Source organism: Trachypithecus francoisi, unplaced genomic scaffold (assembly GCF_009764315.1).
Source record: "Trachypithecus francoisi isolate TF-2019V2 unplaced genomic scaffold, Tfra_2.0 Contig01579, whole genome shotgun sequence".
NCBI classification, from domain to species: Eukaryota; Metazoa; Chordata; class Mammalia; order Primates; family Cercopithecidae; genus Trachypithecus; species Trachypithecus francoisi.
The window spans coordinates 29,627,487-29,647,891 of record NW_022681442.1 but is presented as its reverse complement, the minus strand read 5'-3'; the positions used below and the strand labels follow the sequence as shown (position 1 = coordinate 29,647,891).

The following is a 20,405-nucleotide window of genomic DNA, read 5'->3' as shown; positions in this document are numbered from 1 at the left end:
ATGTCCCCTCAAATCTTCCTTCCATGATAATAAGTCAGAAGACAGTAAAACGGTAGCACTGATGCACTAGAAAGAAATATTAATTCCCTCTCTATAACCAGATGAAATTGACAGAACAGCCCTCTGCTCTCTGTTCTAAATGTACTTTCCACTGAAAGTAATGCCACTGAATGCAAATAAGACAATACACAAGGATCCAGATACTCACATTGAGTGTGGCCTCATCATCCACGATAGATAGCTTCACAATATAAGGATTCACAGACTGTTAAATAAGAGAAGAGACTCCAGGTAAGTCTGACCTAGTTAAGAAAACCTGTTAGCTATCTTTAAAGTGTTAACAAAAATGCTCTATAAGGCCCTCTACAGTGATGCTCCTGATACATAGTCCCAATCCACATTGCCTGCTGACTCCTCCCATTTCCAGTTAATTTCTCAGTGTGTCTGGGCATTCATCAAGTGTACACACAAATACACATACACACCTCAGTTCTGTTCTACCTGTATTTTCCCTTAGGCTGAATCAGTGCAGGCCCTATGTCCACCACTTCTACCATCTTCCCCTCTTACTTGCATCTAAAAAGTAAGTGAATGCTCCACAACACTCACTTTGTCCTACCCTACCAATAATTTACTAAGTCCATAGGGATAGCCATCTTTTGGGGAACATAAAAGCTTGCCATAAGGCACATATTTATAAGTTGCTAACTTATATTTTCATCCCAAAGGCTCCCTAACCATTTCACAAACTATATGCAAGGACTGATTCACCCACTCGTAAAACAAAGCCACCTTGGGGTGGAAGGTGGCAGCTGCTTAACAGCCAGAGAGGCCGTTTATGGAAATCTGATACCGAAATAACGCTGCAGGGAGAACTGAAAAAAAGGATGTAAATACCCAAACAACAATCTGGTCAGGACACTCGGATTTAATGATTGTCCTATCACTTAGAGCACTGGAAGAGTTCTCGGGTTTTTCCAGACCCAATCTCAGTTGGGCAGCATAAGAAAATGGTCATATATTTAAACTCATAAAGCAATTGGATCATCTCCTACAAAGGGGATGAGAACCAATGACTTTTCCTTACACATATAGGACATGAGGAAAGATTTCATATAGATCAGGCACCAATTCTAATCCAAGAGAAGCAAGGAACAATAGTTCTCAGACTGGCAGTTTCTACAGCTACCAAAAAAACTCATTACTGAGAAACTTGAAAACTCAACTGAAAGGCTCATTCCCCACACAGACCTATTCAACTGAGCTTCTGAGAGCATCTTTCGCATGTCAACTGGGAACAGAGAAAGAGACAGCTTTGCTTTCTTAACAGCCCAAATGTTTATAAGGTTTACTGCAACACAACTTAAGGTGTAAAACCCACTCCATTTGTTACTTGATCTGACAGAAGGAAGGTTCTCAACACTTCTTCCTATAACCAACAGTCAAATTCTGCTGATTCTACAGACCTCAGGGAAGTTCCCATGCAAGTGGGTCCTCAGGAAAGAAAATCAAGCAAAAGCGGCTAACTTAGATATGCTGCCATGATGACAGTAATACTAAAAAGAGCAGACCACTATTTCTTGGCATAATTTTTGAAAGTTCTAATCACTCATCTTCCCAAAAGAAGACTGTTTTAGGTTTTAGTTTTTTGGGTTTTTTTGTTTTTGTTTTGAGACGGAGTTTCACTCTTGTTGCCCAGGCTGGAATGCAATGGCACGATCTTGGCTCATCACAACCTCCGCCTCCCAGGTTCAAGTGATTCTCCTGCCTTAGCCTCCCAAGTAGCTGGGACTACAGGCACATGCCACCACACCCGGCTAAGTTTGTATTTTTAGTAGAGACAGGGTTTCTCCATGTTGGTCAGGCTGGTCTCAAACTCCTGACCTCAAGTGATCCACCTGCCTCGGCCTCCCAAAGTGCTGGGATTATAGGCGTGAGCCACTCTACCCAGCCTGTTTTAGGTTTTAATTGGGGTCATCTGATTTCCAAGCAAACATTAGCATTCTAGTTCTTCTGCTTATTAATTGTGACAAATTAGGCACATAAAGCTAAGTTTCTATTTCCTCATCTGTAAAATGAGGATACAAGTTGAGTATCTCATCTAAAATGCTTTAGGGCTGGACACGGTGGCTCATGCCTGTAATCCTAACACTTTGGGAGGCCAAGGTGGGAGGATCACTTGAGGCCAGGAGTTCAAGACCAGCTTGGGCAACATGGCAAAACTCTATCTCTACAGAAAATTTAAAAAGTTAGCCAGGCATAGTGGCACATGCCTGTAGTCCCAGCTACTCAGAAGGATGAAGTGTGAGAATCACTTGAGTCCAGGAGGTCAAGGCTGCAGTGAGCTGTGATCACATCCTTGCACTCCAGCCTGGGTGACAGAGTGAGACCCTGTCTTGATCAATCAATCAAACAAACATTTGGGATAGAAGTACTTAGGATTTTGGATTTTTTTAACATGTTGGAATATGTGCATTATACTTACCTGGTAAGCATCCCTAATCCAAAAATCTGAAATGCTCCAATGAGCGTTTCCTTTGAGTGTCATGTTGGTATTCAAAAAGTTTCAGATTTGGAGCATTTTGAATTTCAGATTTTCAGATTAGAGATGGCAACCTGTATTTTCTTCTCCTGGGGTTGCTATAAGGCTTAAATGAAGTAAGACACATCAAATCCTTAGCACAATAGCTGGCACACGCTAAATGCTTAATATTTGGTACAGGTAGATGTATTTTTTCTCCTTTTACATTATTATCACATTCAAAGGAAAGCTCTTTAAGAAAAAGGACAGTGTGGGAAGAAAAGGAATAACTTGCAATTAGACATAATAAACAATATGGTAATTTCTGAGAAATGTCATGCTCGAGGACACAGTTGGGATCTGAGTCACTTTATCTCAGGAGACTCGGCCAGTCTAGAAAGCTAGGATCTTAATGTTGTGAAAATTTCTATTTTACCAGAGGCCAATTATTTAAACTATACCCCTGTTGTACTGATCACTTTTTAAAACTGGAGGAAATCTACTTTTCATCTATAAGACAGAATTAGAAACTCTGTGAGTCTTCACAGTATCACTCTAATAGGGTCCTGCCTTTATTTGATTGCAGGTACACTTACTGTTTTCCATTGCTCTTCCCTAGACCTTTTTTGGGGGCTCGTTTGTCTTTTTAGATGAAATGATTAAAGTGGAACACATTACTTGAAGTGAGGAAGAACTACACATTTACTACATGGTATCTTTTCCATCACTTTTATTCCTTAAGTCCAACAACTTCTTCACTTTTTCTGTGCTTAGTTGGGTACCCAGCCTTGCTGTGCCTTGGTACCTTTCCGGAAAGGTTACAACTTACCCCATTGGTCATGAGATTGATTGTGCTGGTGGCTAGAATGCTATTCTCCCCAGCACACTCTCTCATGCTAGTTTGCACAGAATTTCATCAGCTTTTGTTTTGCTATGTTTATCCGGAATTCTTCATGTTCCTGTCAAAAACCTTCCTACTCCATGATCATCAGGCTTCCTTAATGGTTTCTGGTGAATGATTTATACCAAAAGCTTCAAAGCCCAGATAAATTAGGCCCACCAGCTCGCCCTTGCCCACTATATTAATTCTTCTGGGGGCTTCTGAAAGACTAGAGATGCATACTTCATTCCAGAAATATGATTCTCTCCAGTTCCTTGGCCATGTCCAATAGTTCAGGCTGACATTTCAGAGAGCCTTACTGAGTTGAGCCAGGATTCAGATCACAATCAGCAAAGCCAAGCCATTGCCTCAGTGGCCTGCATCCAGCAGAATGGTCCGAAAATATTCATTACTGATGATAGTGTGTTCCCATCACATATAACCCTCACCTCTCTTTAACTATCCTCAGCATTTTTCCACAGCTATTTTTCTTGCTGTTGTAATGAGGCCCCAGAGGCTATTACACATGACAGAGATCAAAATGGCTACCATGCCAGCCCCTCCAGATCATCAGTAAAACGGGTGTTGGGAATAAATTTCATATTTATTAGGAGCTCTACCTACCATTCATCAGTTCCTCCAGGACAATGAAAGCAATCACAAACTGGAATTTATAACACATTAACATTGCTCTGCATATTCTAGTCCCTCTTTAAGTATTCCTTTCTCAAAGCCTCCCCTTCTTCCATTATCTCTTCTTATAAGAATATGCTCCAGATTTTGTTACCCATCACTTTCAACCTGGCCAAATAAAGCCTAACTAGGAATCATATCAAAAATCACTAGGTGAAGATCCAGAAGCTCAAAAAAGAAAATTCTCTTTCCAGCTCGCCCAGTTCTCACAGTACCGCTATTTATTAAGTGAAGAAAGTCAGGTTGCCTCAGTGCAGCTCCTGACTTTTGAGTTCAGTAAAGTACTCCTAGTGCCCAGGACTCAGTGCCAAATGCTTCCTACTCCTCAAAAGCAATCTCCAATGAAGCCCTCAGTCTTCCTTGAGTGGTCCCCTTCCTTTTCTGTGTATTCTGCCTTTTTAAGGGAATCAAGTATATGTGCCAACCCAAGTATAAATCTCTGGGTTCTGCTCTTCTCTCAAAAACCTATAAATCTACACCCTGATTAATTCAGGGGCAAAAAGAACTCCAGAACTCATATGAATAAGGCATTGTCTTCAATTTTTCATTAAAATCAGAAGGAGTTTCTATGCCAACAGTGATACTTACATAAGCAGACTACATAAGGAGATGTGATATACAGTTATGTGCTGCATAAGGACATTTTGATCCATAATGGACTGCATATACTATGGTGGTCCCATGAGACTATAATGGAACTGAAAAATCCCTATAACCTAGTGACATTTTTAGCCTTTATCACATAGTGCAACGCATTCATTACTCATGTATTTGTGGTGATAATGGTGTAAAGAAACCTACTGTGCGCTGCCAGTCATATAAAAGTATAGCACATACAGTTATCAGCCAGGCACGGTGGCTCACTCCTGTAATCCCAGCCCTTTGGGAGGCTGAAGTGGGCAGATCACTTGAGGTCAGGAGTTCGAGACCAGCCTAGGCAATATGGTGAACTCCATCTCTATCAAAAATACAAAAAGTTAGCTGGGCATGGTGGCACACACACATACAGTCATGCATAGTACCTACTACTTGATAATGACAATGATCAACTATGTTACTGGTTTATGTATTTACTATACTTTTTTTTCTTTTGAGATGGAGTTTTGCTCTTTCACCCAAGCTGGAGTGCAGTGGTGCAATCTCAGCTCACTGCAACCTCCACCTCCTGGGTTCAAGTGACTCTCGTGCATCAGCCTCCCAAGTAGCTGGGATTACAGGTGCACATCACCATGCCCAGCTAATTTTTGTATTTTTAGTAGAGATCGGGTTTCTCAAACTCCTGACCTCATGTGATCCACCCGCCTCAGCCTCCCCAAGTGCTGGGATTACAGGCATAATCCACCATGCCCAGCCTATACTATACTTTTTATTGTTATTTTCTAGTGTACTCCTTCTACTTATTTAAAAAAAAAAAGTTAACTGTAAAACAGCTAAAGGTGGGTTCTTGAGCAGGTATTCCAAAGGAAGGCATTATTATCATGTGTGTTATTTCCCTAAAGACCTTCCAAATGTGGAGGTGAAAGATATTGATCATCTGGACCCTGTGAGGTCAGGAGTTTGAGACCAGCCTGGTCTCCAATATGTCAAACATGTCATCTCAAACACAACAAAATATAGTACAATGTGTTTCTGTTTTAAGCTAAATGTTATTACAAGAGAGTTAAAAAGCTTTAAAAATTTTTTAAAGTTTATAAAGTAAAACAGTTACAGTAAGTTAATTTATTATGGAAGAAAGAAAAAATTTAATAAATTTAACATAGCCTAAGTGTACAATGTTTATAAAGTCAATAGTTGGCCAGGCACAGTAGCTCACACCTGTAATCCTAGCATTTTGGGAGGCCGGTGGGGTGGATCACTTGAGGTCAGTCCAAGACCAGCCTGGCCAATACGGTAAAACCCTATCTCTACTAAAAATACAAAAATTAGCCAAGCATTGTGGCAGGTGCCTGTAATACCAGCTACTTAGGAGGCTGAGGCAGGACAATCACTTGAACCTGGGAGGCGGACACTGCAGTGAGCTGAGATCGCTCCACTGCACTACAGCCTAGGCAACAGACCAAGACTCTGTCTCAAAAAAAAAGCCTATAGTAGTCTACAGTAATGTCCTAGGCCTTCACATTCACTCACCACTCACTCACTGACTCATCCAGAGCAATTTCCAGTCCTGCAAGCTCCATTCGTAGTAAGTGCCCTATTCAGGTGTATGATTTATAGTTTTTTTCATGCTTCATGAAGATCAACAACACTTTATCTCTTTTATATCATACCTTTTCTGGGTTTAGGTTTTGTGTGTGTGTGTGTGTGTGTGTGTGTTTACTTTTGAGACAGGATCTGGCTTTGTCACCCAGGCTGGAGTGCAGGGGCGTGACCTCAGCTCACTGCAACCTCTACCTCCCTGGCTCAAGCCACCCTCCCACCTCAGCCTCCTGAGTAGCTGAGACTTCAGGTATGTGCCACCATGCCTGGCTAATTTTTGCATTTTTAAAAATATAGATGGGGTTTTGCCATGTTGGCCAGGCCAGTCTCGAACTCCTGGGCTCAAGCAATCCACCAGCCTTAGCCTCCCAAAGTGCTGGGATTACAGGCATGAGCTACCGTCCCCAGCCTTAAATTTTTTTGTTTTTTAAAGACAGGGTCTCACTCTGTTACCCAGACTGGAGTACAGTGGTGTAATCATGGCTCACTGTAGCCTCAAACTCCTGGGCTCAAGCAATTCTCCTGCTTCAGCATCTCAAGTAGCTGAGACTACAGACGCATACCACCACAACAAGCTAATTAAAAAAAAATTTTTTGTAGAGACAGTGTCTTACTATTTGAGTAAGATTGGTCTCAAATTCCTGGCCTCAAGCGATCCTCCCATCTCAGCCTCCCAAAGCACTAGGATTATAGGTGTGAATTACCATGCCCAGCCTAGATATGCTTAAATACATAAATAATTACTATTGTGTTATAATTGCCTACAGTATTCAATACTGTCATATGTATAGTCATATGCAATCCAGGTTTGTAGCCTAGGAGAAATAGGCTATACCATGTGGCGTAGGTATGTAATAGGCAATACCATCTAAATTTGTATAAAGATGCTCTCTCATATTCACATGACAACAAAACTGCCTAATGGCACATTTCTCAGAATGTATCCTTTTAAAAGACACATGAGTATACAAAAATTAAATCTTTCTAAACAGATGCACTAGGTCAGTGGTTCTCAATCCTAGGCTAATCATCATACTCAACAGGGGAACTTAAAAAAAAAAAAATTCCCAGGTTCCTGTTCCCTCCACCTCCAAAAGACTGATTTACTGTGTCCAGAATAAGATCCAGAAATTTTTTCTTTTTTTTTTTTCCTTTTCTTTTTTTGAGACAACTTCTCACTCTGTCACCTAGGCTGGAGTGCAGTGGTGTGATCTGGGCTCACTACAAGCTCCAACTCCCAGGTTCATGCCATTCTCCTGCCTCAACCTCCCAAGTAGCTGGGACTACAGGTGCCCACCACCACGCCTAGCTAATTTTTCTGTATTTTTAGTAGAGACAGGGTTTCACGGTGTTAGCCAGGATGGTCTCGATCTCCTGACCTTGTGATCCGCCTGCCTTGGCCTCCCAAAGTGCTGGGATTACAGGCGTGAACCACTGCATCCGGCCACAATATTTTCTTTTTAAAAAGTTCTAGGCCAGGCGCAGTGGCTCACGCCTGTAATCCCAGCACTTTGGGAGGCCGAGATGGGCGGCTCACTTAACATTGGCAGTTTGAGACCAGATGACCAACATGGAGAAACCCCATCTCTACTAAAAATACAAAATTGGCCAGGTGTGGTGCCACATGCCTGTAATCCCAGCTACTTGGGAGACTGAGGCAGGAGAATTGCTTGAACCCGAGAGGCAGAGGTTTTGGTGAGCCAAGATCATGCCATTGCACTCTAGCCTGGGCAACAAGAGCGAAACTCCATCTCAAAAAAAAAAAAAAAAGTTATTAGGTGATTCTAATAAGCTGGGTATGGGAATCAGTATATCAGGGAGTACTTACTTAATTAGAAGTTGCATCACAGGATTCCTTTAAACAACTAGATCCTCTGCTCCATGCATTTAATATAGGATTTTTAGAATCTGGATTATCAAAATTAATCAATATACCATTTATCAAGAACATATCTTCTCTATTAAGCAAAGTCCTTTAGGAGGGGCCACATTAAAGAGGATTATAGGAAGATAACGACTATCCACTAAGGAGCCCAGTTACCTCATATTTTCTATAGTTCACCAGCAAAGCCAAGAGGACGACAGCATCATACCCATGCTCCCTACGGCTTGGGGGATGGGAAAGTATCTGTAACAAGAACCAAAAATGCATGAGACTGCTAACTCCTGGTTCCTGGGAACACAGAGAAAACCTAAAGAGGTGGTTTACCCCAAAGAGAGGAGGTAACAAGGGAACTGACCTACCTGTAAAATTGCTTCAAATATGCTGTTGATCATTACATACTCGAGAATAGTGTTCTGGCTGATGTTATCCGTCACCTGAATGTAATAAAAGGCTTTTTAAAGTCTGTACTGACGTATTCTGATATCTCATGTAAACTCCTCCCCTAGCATCTAAGAGAAACAGAAATATTAAAATATTGCTACTAGACAACTTAGCAGACCTTTCACAAGTGCCCCTTAAGTCATGAAAGCCTGAATAGACAGATATAAGAGTAGGAAATCAGCAAGTTAAAATTTCCTAAGTCTTTGAACTCCTCATTGTTTCTCTCATATCCTCACACATGCATTTGCTTAACAGTTTCTTGGGTTTCATTCCTCAAGTGCACAGGAAGAGGTTTATGAATGCAGAAGTCTTCAAGAGGTGGCAGGGAAAGGGACCCTCCTAAAGTAAATAATCAACACCCTACCCTCCTTCCACTAGAAAGTACAGGCAGCCTACAGTTATAAAATCAAAGCTACCTGAGCCCAGTGGCTCACGCCTGTAATCCCAGCAATTAGGGAGGCTGAAGTGGGTGCATCACAAGGTCAGGAGTTCAAGACCAGCCTGGCCAACATGGTGAAACCCCATCTCTACTAAAAATACAAAAATTAGCCAGGCGTGGTTGTACCTGCCTGTAATCCCACCTTCTTGGGAGGCTGAGGCAGGAGAATTGCTCACACCCGGGAGGCAGAGGTTGCAGTGAGCCGAGATCACGCCATTGCACTCTCCGGCCAGGGCGACAGAGCAAGACTCCACCTCAAAAAATAAATAAATAAAAGCCAAAACAAATAAAAATACTCAGAATCAGCCAGGCACAGTGGCTCACAGCTGTAATCCCAGCACTTTGGGAGGCCAAGGCAGGTGGATCACCTAAGGTCAGGAGTTTGAGCAGATGGATCACCTAAGGTCAGGAGTTCGAGATCAGGCTGGCCAACATGGCGAAACCCCATCTCTACTAAAAATACAGAAAAAAAAACAAATTTGGTTGGACTTGGTGGCACATGCCTGTAATTCCAGCTACTTGGGAGGCTGAGGCAGAATTGCTTGAACCCAGGAGGAAGAGGTTGCAGTGAGCCGAGATCATGCCATTGCACTCCAGCCTGGGCAACAGAGCAAGACTCTGTCTCAAAAAAAAAAAAAGGCTCAGAATCACAACAACTATTTCCAAATGAGACCTGATGAGGACAAGTCTGACAATCCAGAAGACAGTAGTTCTCCTGAAATGAAACTTCTAAAGTAAAATATCACATAGGCTGCAGGCTAAAAATGCCAGTAGTTGCTCCAAAGAGGAAGCAAAAGACCATGCAGCTAACTTCCTATATATCCAGACACAAGGGAGTGATGTAACACCCTCATTGAGAATATTTTTTCTCTTTTTCCTTCTATCTGTGGGCTCAAGTATTCAAACAGGATTGCCCCTCCTGTCAATTAATACCCTTGACAAACATAGGTCACTTACAGTCACTAAGCAAAGGAGAAGTTTCAGACATAAACTCTTCAGACTTTCAGAACCTTCTGCACAAAGCAATGAATCCAAACTCTCCATCAAGTTCTGAGAAAGAGAACCAATAAGTATTAAACCATACCAGATAACACCGCACCTTTGTCTAACTCTGGATTATGTTATACAGGAGTAATGTGAATAACACACAATGAAGCAAACATATCATTTCCTTAGGCCTAGGCCTTACAAGATTAGATAAAGAAAAGGAGAACTTTTTCTCAGGCTGGGGTTGCTAAGAAAGAAAAATAGGAACACTTCAAAATCTAGCTTTAGTGAGAAAAATGCTTTAGAACAATGCACAAGACAGTAAAGAAGTCACTGTTCTACTAAATGAATGAATGTTTGCAGTCTGTCATCCCCATACAAACCTTTACATTACAATGAAGCAAATAAAAAAAGGGAAACCTAATGGTTAAATAACTGTATATGTTTCTTTTTTTTTTTTTTTTTTTTTGAGGCGGAGTCTCGCTCTGTCGACCGGACTGGAGTGCAGTGGCCAGATCTCAGCTCACTGCAAGCTCCGCCCCCAGGGTTTACGCCATTCTCCTGCCTCAGCCTCCCGAGTAGCTGGGACTACAGGCGCCCGCCACCTCGCCCAGCTAGTTTTTGTATTTTTAGTAGAGACGGGGTTTCACTGTGTTAGCCAGGATGGTCTCGATCTCCTGACCTCGTGATCCGCCCGTCTCGGCCTCCCAAAGTGCTGAGATTACAGGCTTGAGCCACCGCGCCCGGCCTTTTTTTTTTTTTTGAGACAGAGTTTCACTCTCTCAGCCAGGCTGGAGGCAAGGCATGTTCATAGCACACTGCAACCTCAAACTCCTGGGATCAAGCTATCCTCCCACCTCAGCCACCCAAATAGCTAGGACCACAGATGTGCGCCACCACACCTGGGTCTTTTTTTTCTTTTTCTTTACAGAGACAAGGTCTCACCATGTTGCCCAAGGTGGTCTCAAACTCCTGGACTCAAGTGATCCTCCTGCTTCAGCCTCCCAAAGGGTTGGCATTGCAGGTGTGAACCACTATGCCTGGCAAGTTTCATTATTTGGCAAAGAAAGCATAACATTTGATTCAGGCACACTGAATAAATGAAAAAGAAACAGTATCATTACAGGCTATCACTAGCCATATACACTATCCAACAAAGCTAACTTGTGTCCATCGTGGTCTCCACTTGGCAATGCAACTGGAATTTATCACTTGCACTAAAAGCCAGCTGACAGACCCAAACTAATCAAAAGATGAAACGCTTATATACTACAATAAAGGGAAGATGAAAAGAAATATTCTACATTAAATGAGGGAGGACAATGGATGGAGAATAAGGATTTAAGCGTGCTGGAAGGCCAAGGTAAGCTGCTTCAGTTCAATTCAATAAATACGTGAGCAACTACTCTGTGCTGAATATTGTGCCTTAAAAGAATATAGGAAAATACTAAGACCATGACCCTTGCTCTCAAGGTGCTTTTGGTCTAATGGGAGAGAAAAACAAGCCAACAGTTTCAATTCAGTGGTTACTATGACCAAAATATACATAGAGGAATGGAATTTGCTCTAAAGTCATCTATTCCAGGACCCCTTGGGAGTGAGTTATATTTTGAAAATTCAATAGGAATTGGGGAGGAAAGGAATTCCAGACAGGTACTAGCATCATCAAAGACACATAAGGAAAGAAATGGCCCCAGTGTGGGGCTGGAATAAAAGTAGTTTGGTTTTAAGGGAGTATAAAGAATGACGCACAGTGGTGAGATATAAGACTGGTCGGTGAAACCCCGTCTCTACTAAAAATATAAAAAAAAAATTAGCCAGGCGTGGTGGCGGGCGCCTGTAGTCCGAGCTTCTCGGGAGGCAGGAGAATGGCGTGAACCCGAGAGGGGGCGGAGCTTGCAGTGAGCGGAGATCACGCCACTGCACTCCAGCTTGAGTGACAGAGTGAGACTCCGTCTCAAAAAAAAAAAAAAAACACTGGAGAAGTAAATATGGTGCAGATTATGAAAGTTTTATAAGTCTAACTAGGGAGTTTGGTCTTCACCCTGTTAGTGACAGGAGACTAAGAAAGGATTTTTTTTTTTTTTTTTTTTTTGAGACGGAGTCTAGCTCTGTCGCCCAGGCTGGAGTGCAGTGGCCAGATCTCAGCTCACTGCAAGCTCCGCCTCCCGGGTTTACGCCATTCTCCTGCCTCAGCCTCCCGAGTAGCTGGGACTACAGGCGCCCGCCACCTCGCCCGGCTAGTTTTTTGTATTTTTTAGTAGAGACGAGGTTTCACTGTGTTAGCCAGGATGGTCTCGATCTCCTGACCTTGTGATCTGCCCGTCTCGGCCTCCTAAAGTGCTAGGATTAAAGGCTTGAGCCACTGCGCCCGGCCTAAGAAAGGATTTTAAGCAGGAAAGATGAGTGTAAGATATACACACTAATACCACACAGTTGTGGTGTCAGTGTGGATGATGGATTTAAAGATGGTAAGCTTGAAACGATGGAGACCAATAAGGACTAATTATCAATTTCCTGAGACAGTTGCCATGTCTTATTTGCCTCTTGCATCCTCAGTGCCTACCACCACAGTACCTGGCATATAGGGGCCCAACAAATATTTGTCAAAAGAATGAATAGGCCAGGCACAGTGGCTCACGCCTGTAATCCCAGCACTTTGGGAGGCCAAGGTGGGCAGATCATCTGAGGTCAGGAGTTCGAGACCAGCCTGGCCAACATGGTGAAACCCTGTCTCTACTACAAATACAAAAATTAGCTGGGTGTGGTGGTGCATGCCTGTAATCGCAGCTACTGAGGTGGCTGAAGCAAGAGAATCACTTGAACCCAGGACAGAGAGGTTGCAGTGAGCGGGGACTGCACCAATGGACTCCAGCCTAGGTGACAGAGTGAGACTCCGTCTCAAAAAAACAAAAAAGAACGAATGAAGACATCACAGTAATAGTTCTGGTGAGAGAAAAAATAACAGAGATGGTGGGAACAGAAGAAGACAAGTATGAGGAATATGAACTGAGGTAAAATTAGCTGAACTTGGTGATCATCTGGAGATAAAAGATGAGGGGACTTCTCATCTTTTATCTCCAGATGATCACCAAGTTCAGCTTGGGGCCTGTGAAGACAGCTGCCCCCATTCTGAAAGGGAATTAATGAGGAAGAAGAGATGCAGGAGAAACAGTGAGCTCCATTTTGGATATATCAAGCAAGAAGTACTTATGGGATGTGTCAGTGAGTACATTCAGCAAGTACCTGCAGAATATACAACTCTGAGATCATGAAAAGAAGTTAAGGCTAAAGACAGAGACTTAGCAGTCACCAACATACAAGCAGTAGTTAGAACTATGAGAATGAGGAGCTATCTGGGATTTTATCACGACATATATATGAACTGTAAAAGGCCAGAATTTAAAAATACCTCTAAGTATTAAACCTTTGTATATTCATAATTATATATTAATAACTTTTTTGTAACCTAATCATTATAAGGATTCTCTGGTATACAGATTTATTTTAAATTTAATGAGTGACAGAAGACTGTTCTTCAAAGTTCAAACAACATTTATACAATATAGTGTCCAGGCTGGGCACGGTGGCTTACGCCTGTAATCCCAGCACTTTGGGAGGCCAAGGCAGGCGGATCACGAGGTCAGGAGATCGAGACCATCCTGGCTAACACGGTGAAACCCCATCTCTACTAAAAATACAAAAAAATTAGCCAGGTGTGATGGCGGGCGCCTGTAGTTCCAGCTACTCAGGAGGCTGAGGTAGGAGAACGACGTGAACCCAGGAGGCAGAGCTTGCAGTGAGCCGAGATTGCGCCACTGCACTCCAGCATGGGCGACGAGCGAGACTCCATCTCAAAAAATATATATATATATATATAGTGTACAACACTGCAAATCATATTATCTGATAAGGGACATATTCAGAATACGTAAAGAACTCTTATAACTCGGCCGGGCGCGGTGGCTCAAGCCTGTAATCCCAGCACTTTGGGAGGCCAAGACGGGTGGATCACGAGGTCAGGAGATCGAGACCATCCTGGCTAACACGGTGAAACCTCGTCTCTACTAAAAAATACAAAAAAACTAGCCGGGCGAGGTGGCGGGCGCCTGTAGTCCCAGCTACTCGGGAGGCTGAGGCAGGAGAATGGTGTAAACCCGGGAGGCGGAGTTTGCAGTGAGCTGAGATCCAGCCACTGTACTCCAGCCTGGGCGACAGAGCGAGACTCCATCTCAAAAAAAAAAAACAAAAAAAAAAAAAATAACTCTTAAAACTCAACAATAAAAGACACCCCAATCTAGAAATGGGCAAAGGATATGAAAGACATTTTTCCAAAAAAAAGTAAAGACAAACAAAAACAACTGTTGACATAATGTGGAGAAACTTGAACCCTCATACATTGCTAGTGAAATTGTAAAACGGAACAGCCACTATGGAAAAATGGTTTGATAGTTCCTAAAATGTCAAATACAGAGTTACCATGTGACCCAGCAATCCTACACCTAGGTATATGCCCAAGAGAATTTAAAACATATGTGTGGCCTGAGTGCAGTGGGTCATGCTTATAATTTCAGCACTTTGGAAGGCTGAGGCAGGAGGATGACTTGAGGCCAGGAGTTCAAGACCAGCTGGGGCAACACAGCAAGACCTCATCTCACAAATAAATAAGAGCACACATCCATATAGAAACTTATACATGAACGTTCATAGCAGCATTATTCCTAATAGCCAAAATGTTGAAAGGACCCAAATATCTATCAACTGAGGAATGGATAGACAAAACATAGTGAGTATCTCCATCCAAAGGAATATTACTAGGCAATAAAAAGGAATGAAATACTGATACATCCTCTAATATGGATGAGCCACAAAAACATTATGTGAAGTAAATGCCAGACTCAAAAGGCCACATATGATATGACTCCATTTATATGAGGTGTCCAGAATAGCTAAACCCATTTCTCAATAAAGCAGATTAATGCTTGCGAAGGGTTGAGAAGAGTGGAGAATTGGGAAATGACTGCTAATGGGTACAGGTTTTCTTTCTAGGGTGATGAAAATGTTCTGAAATTAATAGTGATGATAATTGTAGAATTCTGTGAATATACTAAAATCCACTGGATTGTACACTTTATTTATTTTCTTCTTCTTGAGACAGGGTCTTGCTCTGTTGCCCAGGCTGGAGGGCAGTGGCATGATCTTGACTCACTGCAACCTCTACCTCCCAGGTTCAAGCAATCCTACCACTTCAGCCTCCCCCAACTAGCTGGGACTTACAGGCACGTGCCACCATACCCAGCTAATTTCTGTATTTTTTGTAAAGACTAGGTTTTGCCATGTTGCCCACACTGTTCTCAAACTCCTGAGCTCAAGTGATCCGCCTGCCCTGGCCTCCCAAAGCACTTGGATTACAGGCATGAGCCATGGCGCCTGGTCAGACTGTACAATCTAAAAGGGTGGATGTATCCTATATGAATTTTAAGGCTGTTATTTTAAAAAGATAGTGTCAAACAGCAGAAATAAAAATTCTGATAAAATCAAAGTAATTGTGTTAAATAAGCTTAAAGTTTAGAATTCAAGTTAGCCTTATATGTCAATTTGTTATATTTTATTTAAATTCATAAATGTTCTTAAGAATGTATGATCATATGATGATACGAGTAACAAAATAAACTATTCAGTCTTTATCCTGCAGGGAAAGAATACCTCCATTCAAATTTGAATTGAAAATTTTCCTTTATTCAGACAAAGCAAATCTGTTAAATAAAAATATCCAAATGCAAGGCCAAATTCAATCATCTGTGTCTTTCTGAGTCTAAATCTTTGAGTACATTTGTCTGTTGACAGTGTCCATGAATAGCTGTCAGAAGCTGCCATCCATAGGCACATCTGCAGCTTATGCCTCACCTTCATGCACAGCTCCGCCTTGTCAAAGCCCATCAGCATGTTGATAATGTCAAACCCAGAGGTAGACTTATTCTTTTGATGGACTCCTCGAATGAGTGCGCACAGGGTCTGCAGAAATGAGACAAAGAATTCTTTCTGGAGAGGAAGTCTCAAAACTAGAAGGACACTGGGTCTGTAGACTCACATTGCAGCCTCATCCTTACACAGCTGACACTCAATACATTCAATTTCTCTGAGCTCTGAGCTCCAAAACACGGTCTGAGTTTTTGTGGGGTTTTCTGTTTGGTTCGGGTTTTTTTTTTTTTTTTTTTTGAGACAAGGCCTCACTCTTCACCGAGGCTGTAGTGCAGTGGCAAAATCACAGCTCACTATACCCTTGACCTCCTGGGCTCAGGTGATCCTCCCACCTCAGCCTTCCAAGTAGCTGAGATGACAGGTGTGCTCCACCACACCCAGTTAATTTTTTTATTTTTTATAGAGACAGGGTCTCACCATATTGCCCAGACTGGTCTCCAACACCGGGGCTCCAGTGATCCTCCTGCCTCAGCTTCCCAAAGTTCTGGAATTAGAAATGTGAGCCACTTTGGGAGGCCGAGACGGGTGGATCACGAGGTCAGGAGATCGAGACCATCCTGGCTAACATGGTGAAACCCCGTCTCTACTAAAAAAAAAATACAAAAAATTAGCCGGGCGATGTGGCGGGCGCCTGTAGTTCCAGCTACTCGGGAGGCTGAGGCGAGAGAATGGCATAAACCCGGGAGGCGGAGCTTGCAGTGAGCTGAGATCCGGCCACTGCACTCCAGCCTGGGCGACAGAGCGAGACTCTGTCTCAAAAAAAAAAAAAAAAAAAAAAAAGAAATGTGAGCCACTGCGCCCAGCCCAGTCTGAGTCTCAACATGTGCAAAATCCAGCAAATAAAAGAGGAACAGTAACTGAGACTACTGTCATCCTCATTTTTTATTTTCTTGTCATCTTGTTTTTAAAAATTATAAGGCAGACAGGGAGGTGATATTCAAAGATTAAAAATAGTTCTTGAGGCTGGGCGCGGTGGCTCAAGCCTGTAATCCAGCACTTTGGGAGGCCAAGACGGGCGGATCACAAGGTCAAGAGATCGAGACCATCCTGGCTAACACGGTGAAACCCCATCTCTACTAAAAAAATACAAAAAATTAGCCGGGCAAGGTGGCGGGTGCCTGTAGTCCCAGCCACTAGGGAGGCTGAGGCAGGAGAATGGTGCAAACCCGGGAGGCGGAGCTTGCAGTGAGCTGAGATCCGGCCACTGCACTCCAGCCTGGGTGACAGAGCAAGACTCCGTCTCAAAAAATAAAAATAAAAAATAGTTCTTGAGTTCAATCATGGGATTGGTGGAGTTTTCCTTTATTTAAAATTAATTTTGGGGCTGGACGCAGTGGCTCACGCCTATAATCCCAACACTTTGGGAGGCTGACGCAAGTGGATCACCTGAGGTCAGGAGTTCGAGACCAACCTGGCCAACATGGTGAAACCCAGTCTGTTAAAAATACAAAAAATTAGCCAAATGCAGAGGCACACGCCTGTAATCCCAACTACTTGGGAGGCTGAGACAGGAGAATTGCTTGAACCCAGGAGACGGATGTTGCAGTGAGCCAAGATCGCTCTATTGCACTCCAGCCTGGGCAACAAGAGTGAAACTCCATCTCAAAAATAATAACAGGCCGGGCATGGTGGCTCAAGCCTGTAATCCCAGCACTTTGGGAGGCCGAGACGGGCGGATCACGAGGTCAGGAGATCGAGACTATCCTGGCTAACATGGTGAAACCCCATCTCTACTAAAAAGACACACACACAAAAAAACTAGCCGGGCGAGGTGGCGGGCGCCTGTGGTCCCAGCTACTTGGGAGGCTGAGGCAGAAGAATGGCGTAAACCCGGGAGGCGGAGCTTGCAGTGAGCTGAGATCCGGCCACTGCACTCCGGCCTGGGTGACAGAGCGAGACTCCGTCTCAAAAAAAAAAAAAGATAATAATAATAATAATTTTTTGGCATTTATATTACAGTTTAACAGGTTTTTGTTTTGTTTTGTTTTTGAGACTGAGTCTTACTCTGTCACCCAGGCTGGAGTGCAGTGGCGCAAGTGATCCTGGCTCACTGCAACCTCCACCTCCTGGGTTCAAGTGATTCTCATGCCTCAGTTTCCCTAGTAGCTGGGGTCACAGATATTCACCACCACGCCCAGCTAATTTTTGTAGTTTTTTAATAGAGACAGGGTTTCACTATGTTGGCCAGGCTGGTCTTGAACTCCTGACCTCAAGTGATCCGCCCTCCTCAGCCTCCCAAAGTGTTGGGATTACAGGCGTGAGCCACCACGCCTAGCTGACAGTTTTTATAATTATTTTTAGTAACTACAACAGTGAAGTCCCTATATAATAGCCAATTGCTTCAAATCTTAAAATCTTCATAATCCTCATCCACTACTTACTAGCTGTGAGAACCTAGACACACACATTAGTTAACTTTCCAGTGGCTCAGTTTTCTCATCTGTAAAGTAGGAACGATAATAATAGCATCCATCTTGTAGGAGCATTATGAGGCCTACGTGAAATAATACTGTAAAGTACTTAGTCCCTGGAACTTTGGTAGAGCTCAGTAAGTATTAGCTATTATAACAATGTTCAATATTTTATGGGTCACTAAGTGGCTTAATGTCAACTTATTTCCACTGAAATAAAACAGTTTACAATTCATGCCCACACAATGAGCACTGCAATTATGTAATTACTGGAAGTACAACTTCCAACTTTCATTGCGCCCCTACACTACAACTTAAAATGTGGAACTTACTGTGCCAAAGGTTAACGAAGCTATAGAATAAACATGGTCCATCTTTCTGGGACATCAACTCAAGAGGTAATTATTATTGCTATTCTACAGATGAGCAAACTGGGGCTTGCAAAGTGATCTAACTCATAAGTTAGAAACTTAAACCCAATCTCTCACAAGTTCCAATAAACTTATTTAACCCATCATGGATTCTTCATATTCTAAACCTGTCAATCACTGCCCTAAGTACTCTCAATCTAGGCTATACTAAACTTACTAGACTAAATTTTAGAAACTTTGTCACCATTCATTCAGTAAGAACCTACTTCTGGAGTACTATTTGGTAAGCACTGCTCTCCCTGCACAAGGAACATTCTACTCACTGGAAACAAACTACTGAATGAAACTCTCAAAGTCTCTTCCCTCAAGAAGTCTGTAGTATATCTCCATCACCCAGCCCAAGGCCTGGCACATAACATTATTCAAGAAATAGTTGTTGAATGAATCTTATGATTATCACTTAACATAAAGAACAGTTCCAGAACCCTTTCAAAATCTTTTTTTTTTTTTTTTTTTTTGAGATGGAGTCTCGCTCTGTTGCCCAGGCTGGGGTGCAGGGCACAATCTCGGCTCACTGCAACCTCCGCCTCCTAGGTTCAAATGATTCTCCTGCCTCAACCTCCTGAATAGCTGGGATTACAGGCACCCACCACCATGCCTGGCTAATTTTTTTATTTCTAATACAGGTGGAGTTTCACCATGTTGGCCAGGCTGGTCTCGAACTCCTGACCTCAGGTGAACTCGTCTCAGCCCTACAAAATGCTGGGATTATAGGCGTGAGCCACCATGCCCAGCCGTCTTCTGATTTTTGATAAAGACTAATCATTCTTGCCTCAGCTTCCTCTCTATTTCTTCCCTTTCTCAAGCAAAAAAAAAGAATTCTAACAATCTACTTTAGCATTAGATCAAATTATACAAATGGATAAGATTATTCCTAAGTGTCAATTTGTATAAATAGATGGCTAAACAAATATGGCATAAATATTTGGTAACTTAGAGAAATAAGAAAGAAAACCTCATACCTCAGAGCAACTCTAGGTTCCTCAGTTCCAACAGATGTGTTACAATTCCTTTCTCCTGTTAAACAAGACTTCCCCAGTCTCCCAGCCTTGTACCTGCAATGCATTGACAACTCGAATCGGATGCTCCTCTCCCAGAGCCTGGATGCAGTGTTGGAATAGACAATTAATATTGTCCTTGATCTTCATCAACTCCTCACCATCCAGAGATTCCAGCTTGCCTTCTAGGTACTCTAAATTCACCTACCAAGGAAACAAATAAGGGGCAGAATGCATTTTTAGCACAGTGCCTAGAACACATGAGAAGGCAATTTTAGTTACCAGGAAATTCCACAGATGCCACCAACTCTTACCTTCATGAGAAAGAGCTCCTCCCAAAACCGAGGACTGCACTTACTGGGGTCCTCTGTCTGAAACCAGAAGATAAGCACATTCGGCCTTCCCAGCTAACACCAAAAGCATTAAGAATACTATATATAGTCAACCTGAGTTTTCAAAATTAACTTTGAAAATTCTTGGTCATTCTAAACTGCTAGAAGGGGAAAAAGAAGAAGAATATCTCTTCATGTTTTCTTTCCCA

At 42.6% G+C, this 20,405-nt stretch overlaps 1 protein-coding gene across 3 annotated transcripts in view; it reads right to left on the bottom strand.

Moving 5' to 3' along the window:
- The window catches only part of ARMH3 (armadillo like helical domain containing 3), a 230,573-nt gene that overhangs the window by 181,414 nt on the left and 28,754 nt on the right, over positions 1–20,405 (bottom strand). For all 3 annotated transcript variants that reach the window (XM_033184890.1, XM_033184899.1, XM_033184909.1), the window contains exons 3-9: positions 20,179–20,235; positions 19,922–20,068; positions 15,950–16,057; positions 10,013–10,105; positions 8,535–8,609; positions 8,332–8,418; positions 209–265 (exon numbers count right to left, since the gene is read on the bottom strand). In XM_033184890.1, the coding sequence (XP_033040781.1) occupies positions 209–265; positions 8,332–8,418; positions 8,535–8,609; positions 10,013–10,105; positions 15,950–16,057; positions 19,922–20,068; positions 20,179–20,235 (624 nt within the window). The remainder of the gene's footprint in view (positions 1–208; positions 266–8,331; positions 8,419–8,534; positions 8,610–10,012; positions 10,106–15,949; positions 16,058–19,921; positions 20,069–20,178; positions 20,236–20,405) is intronic.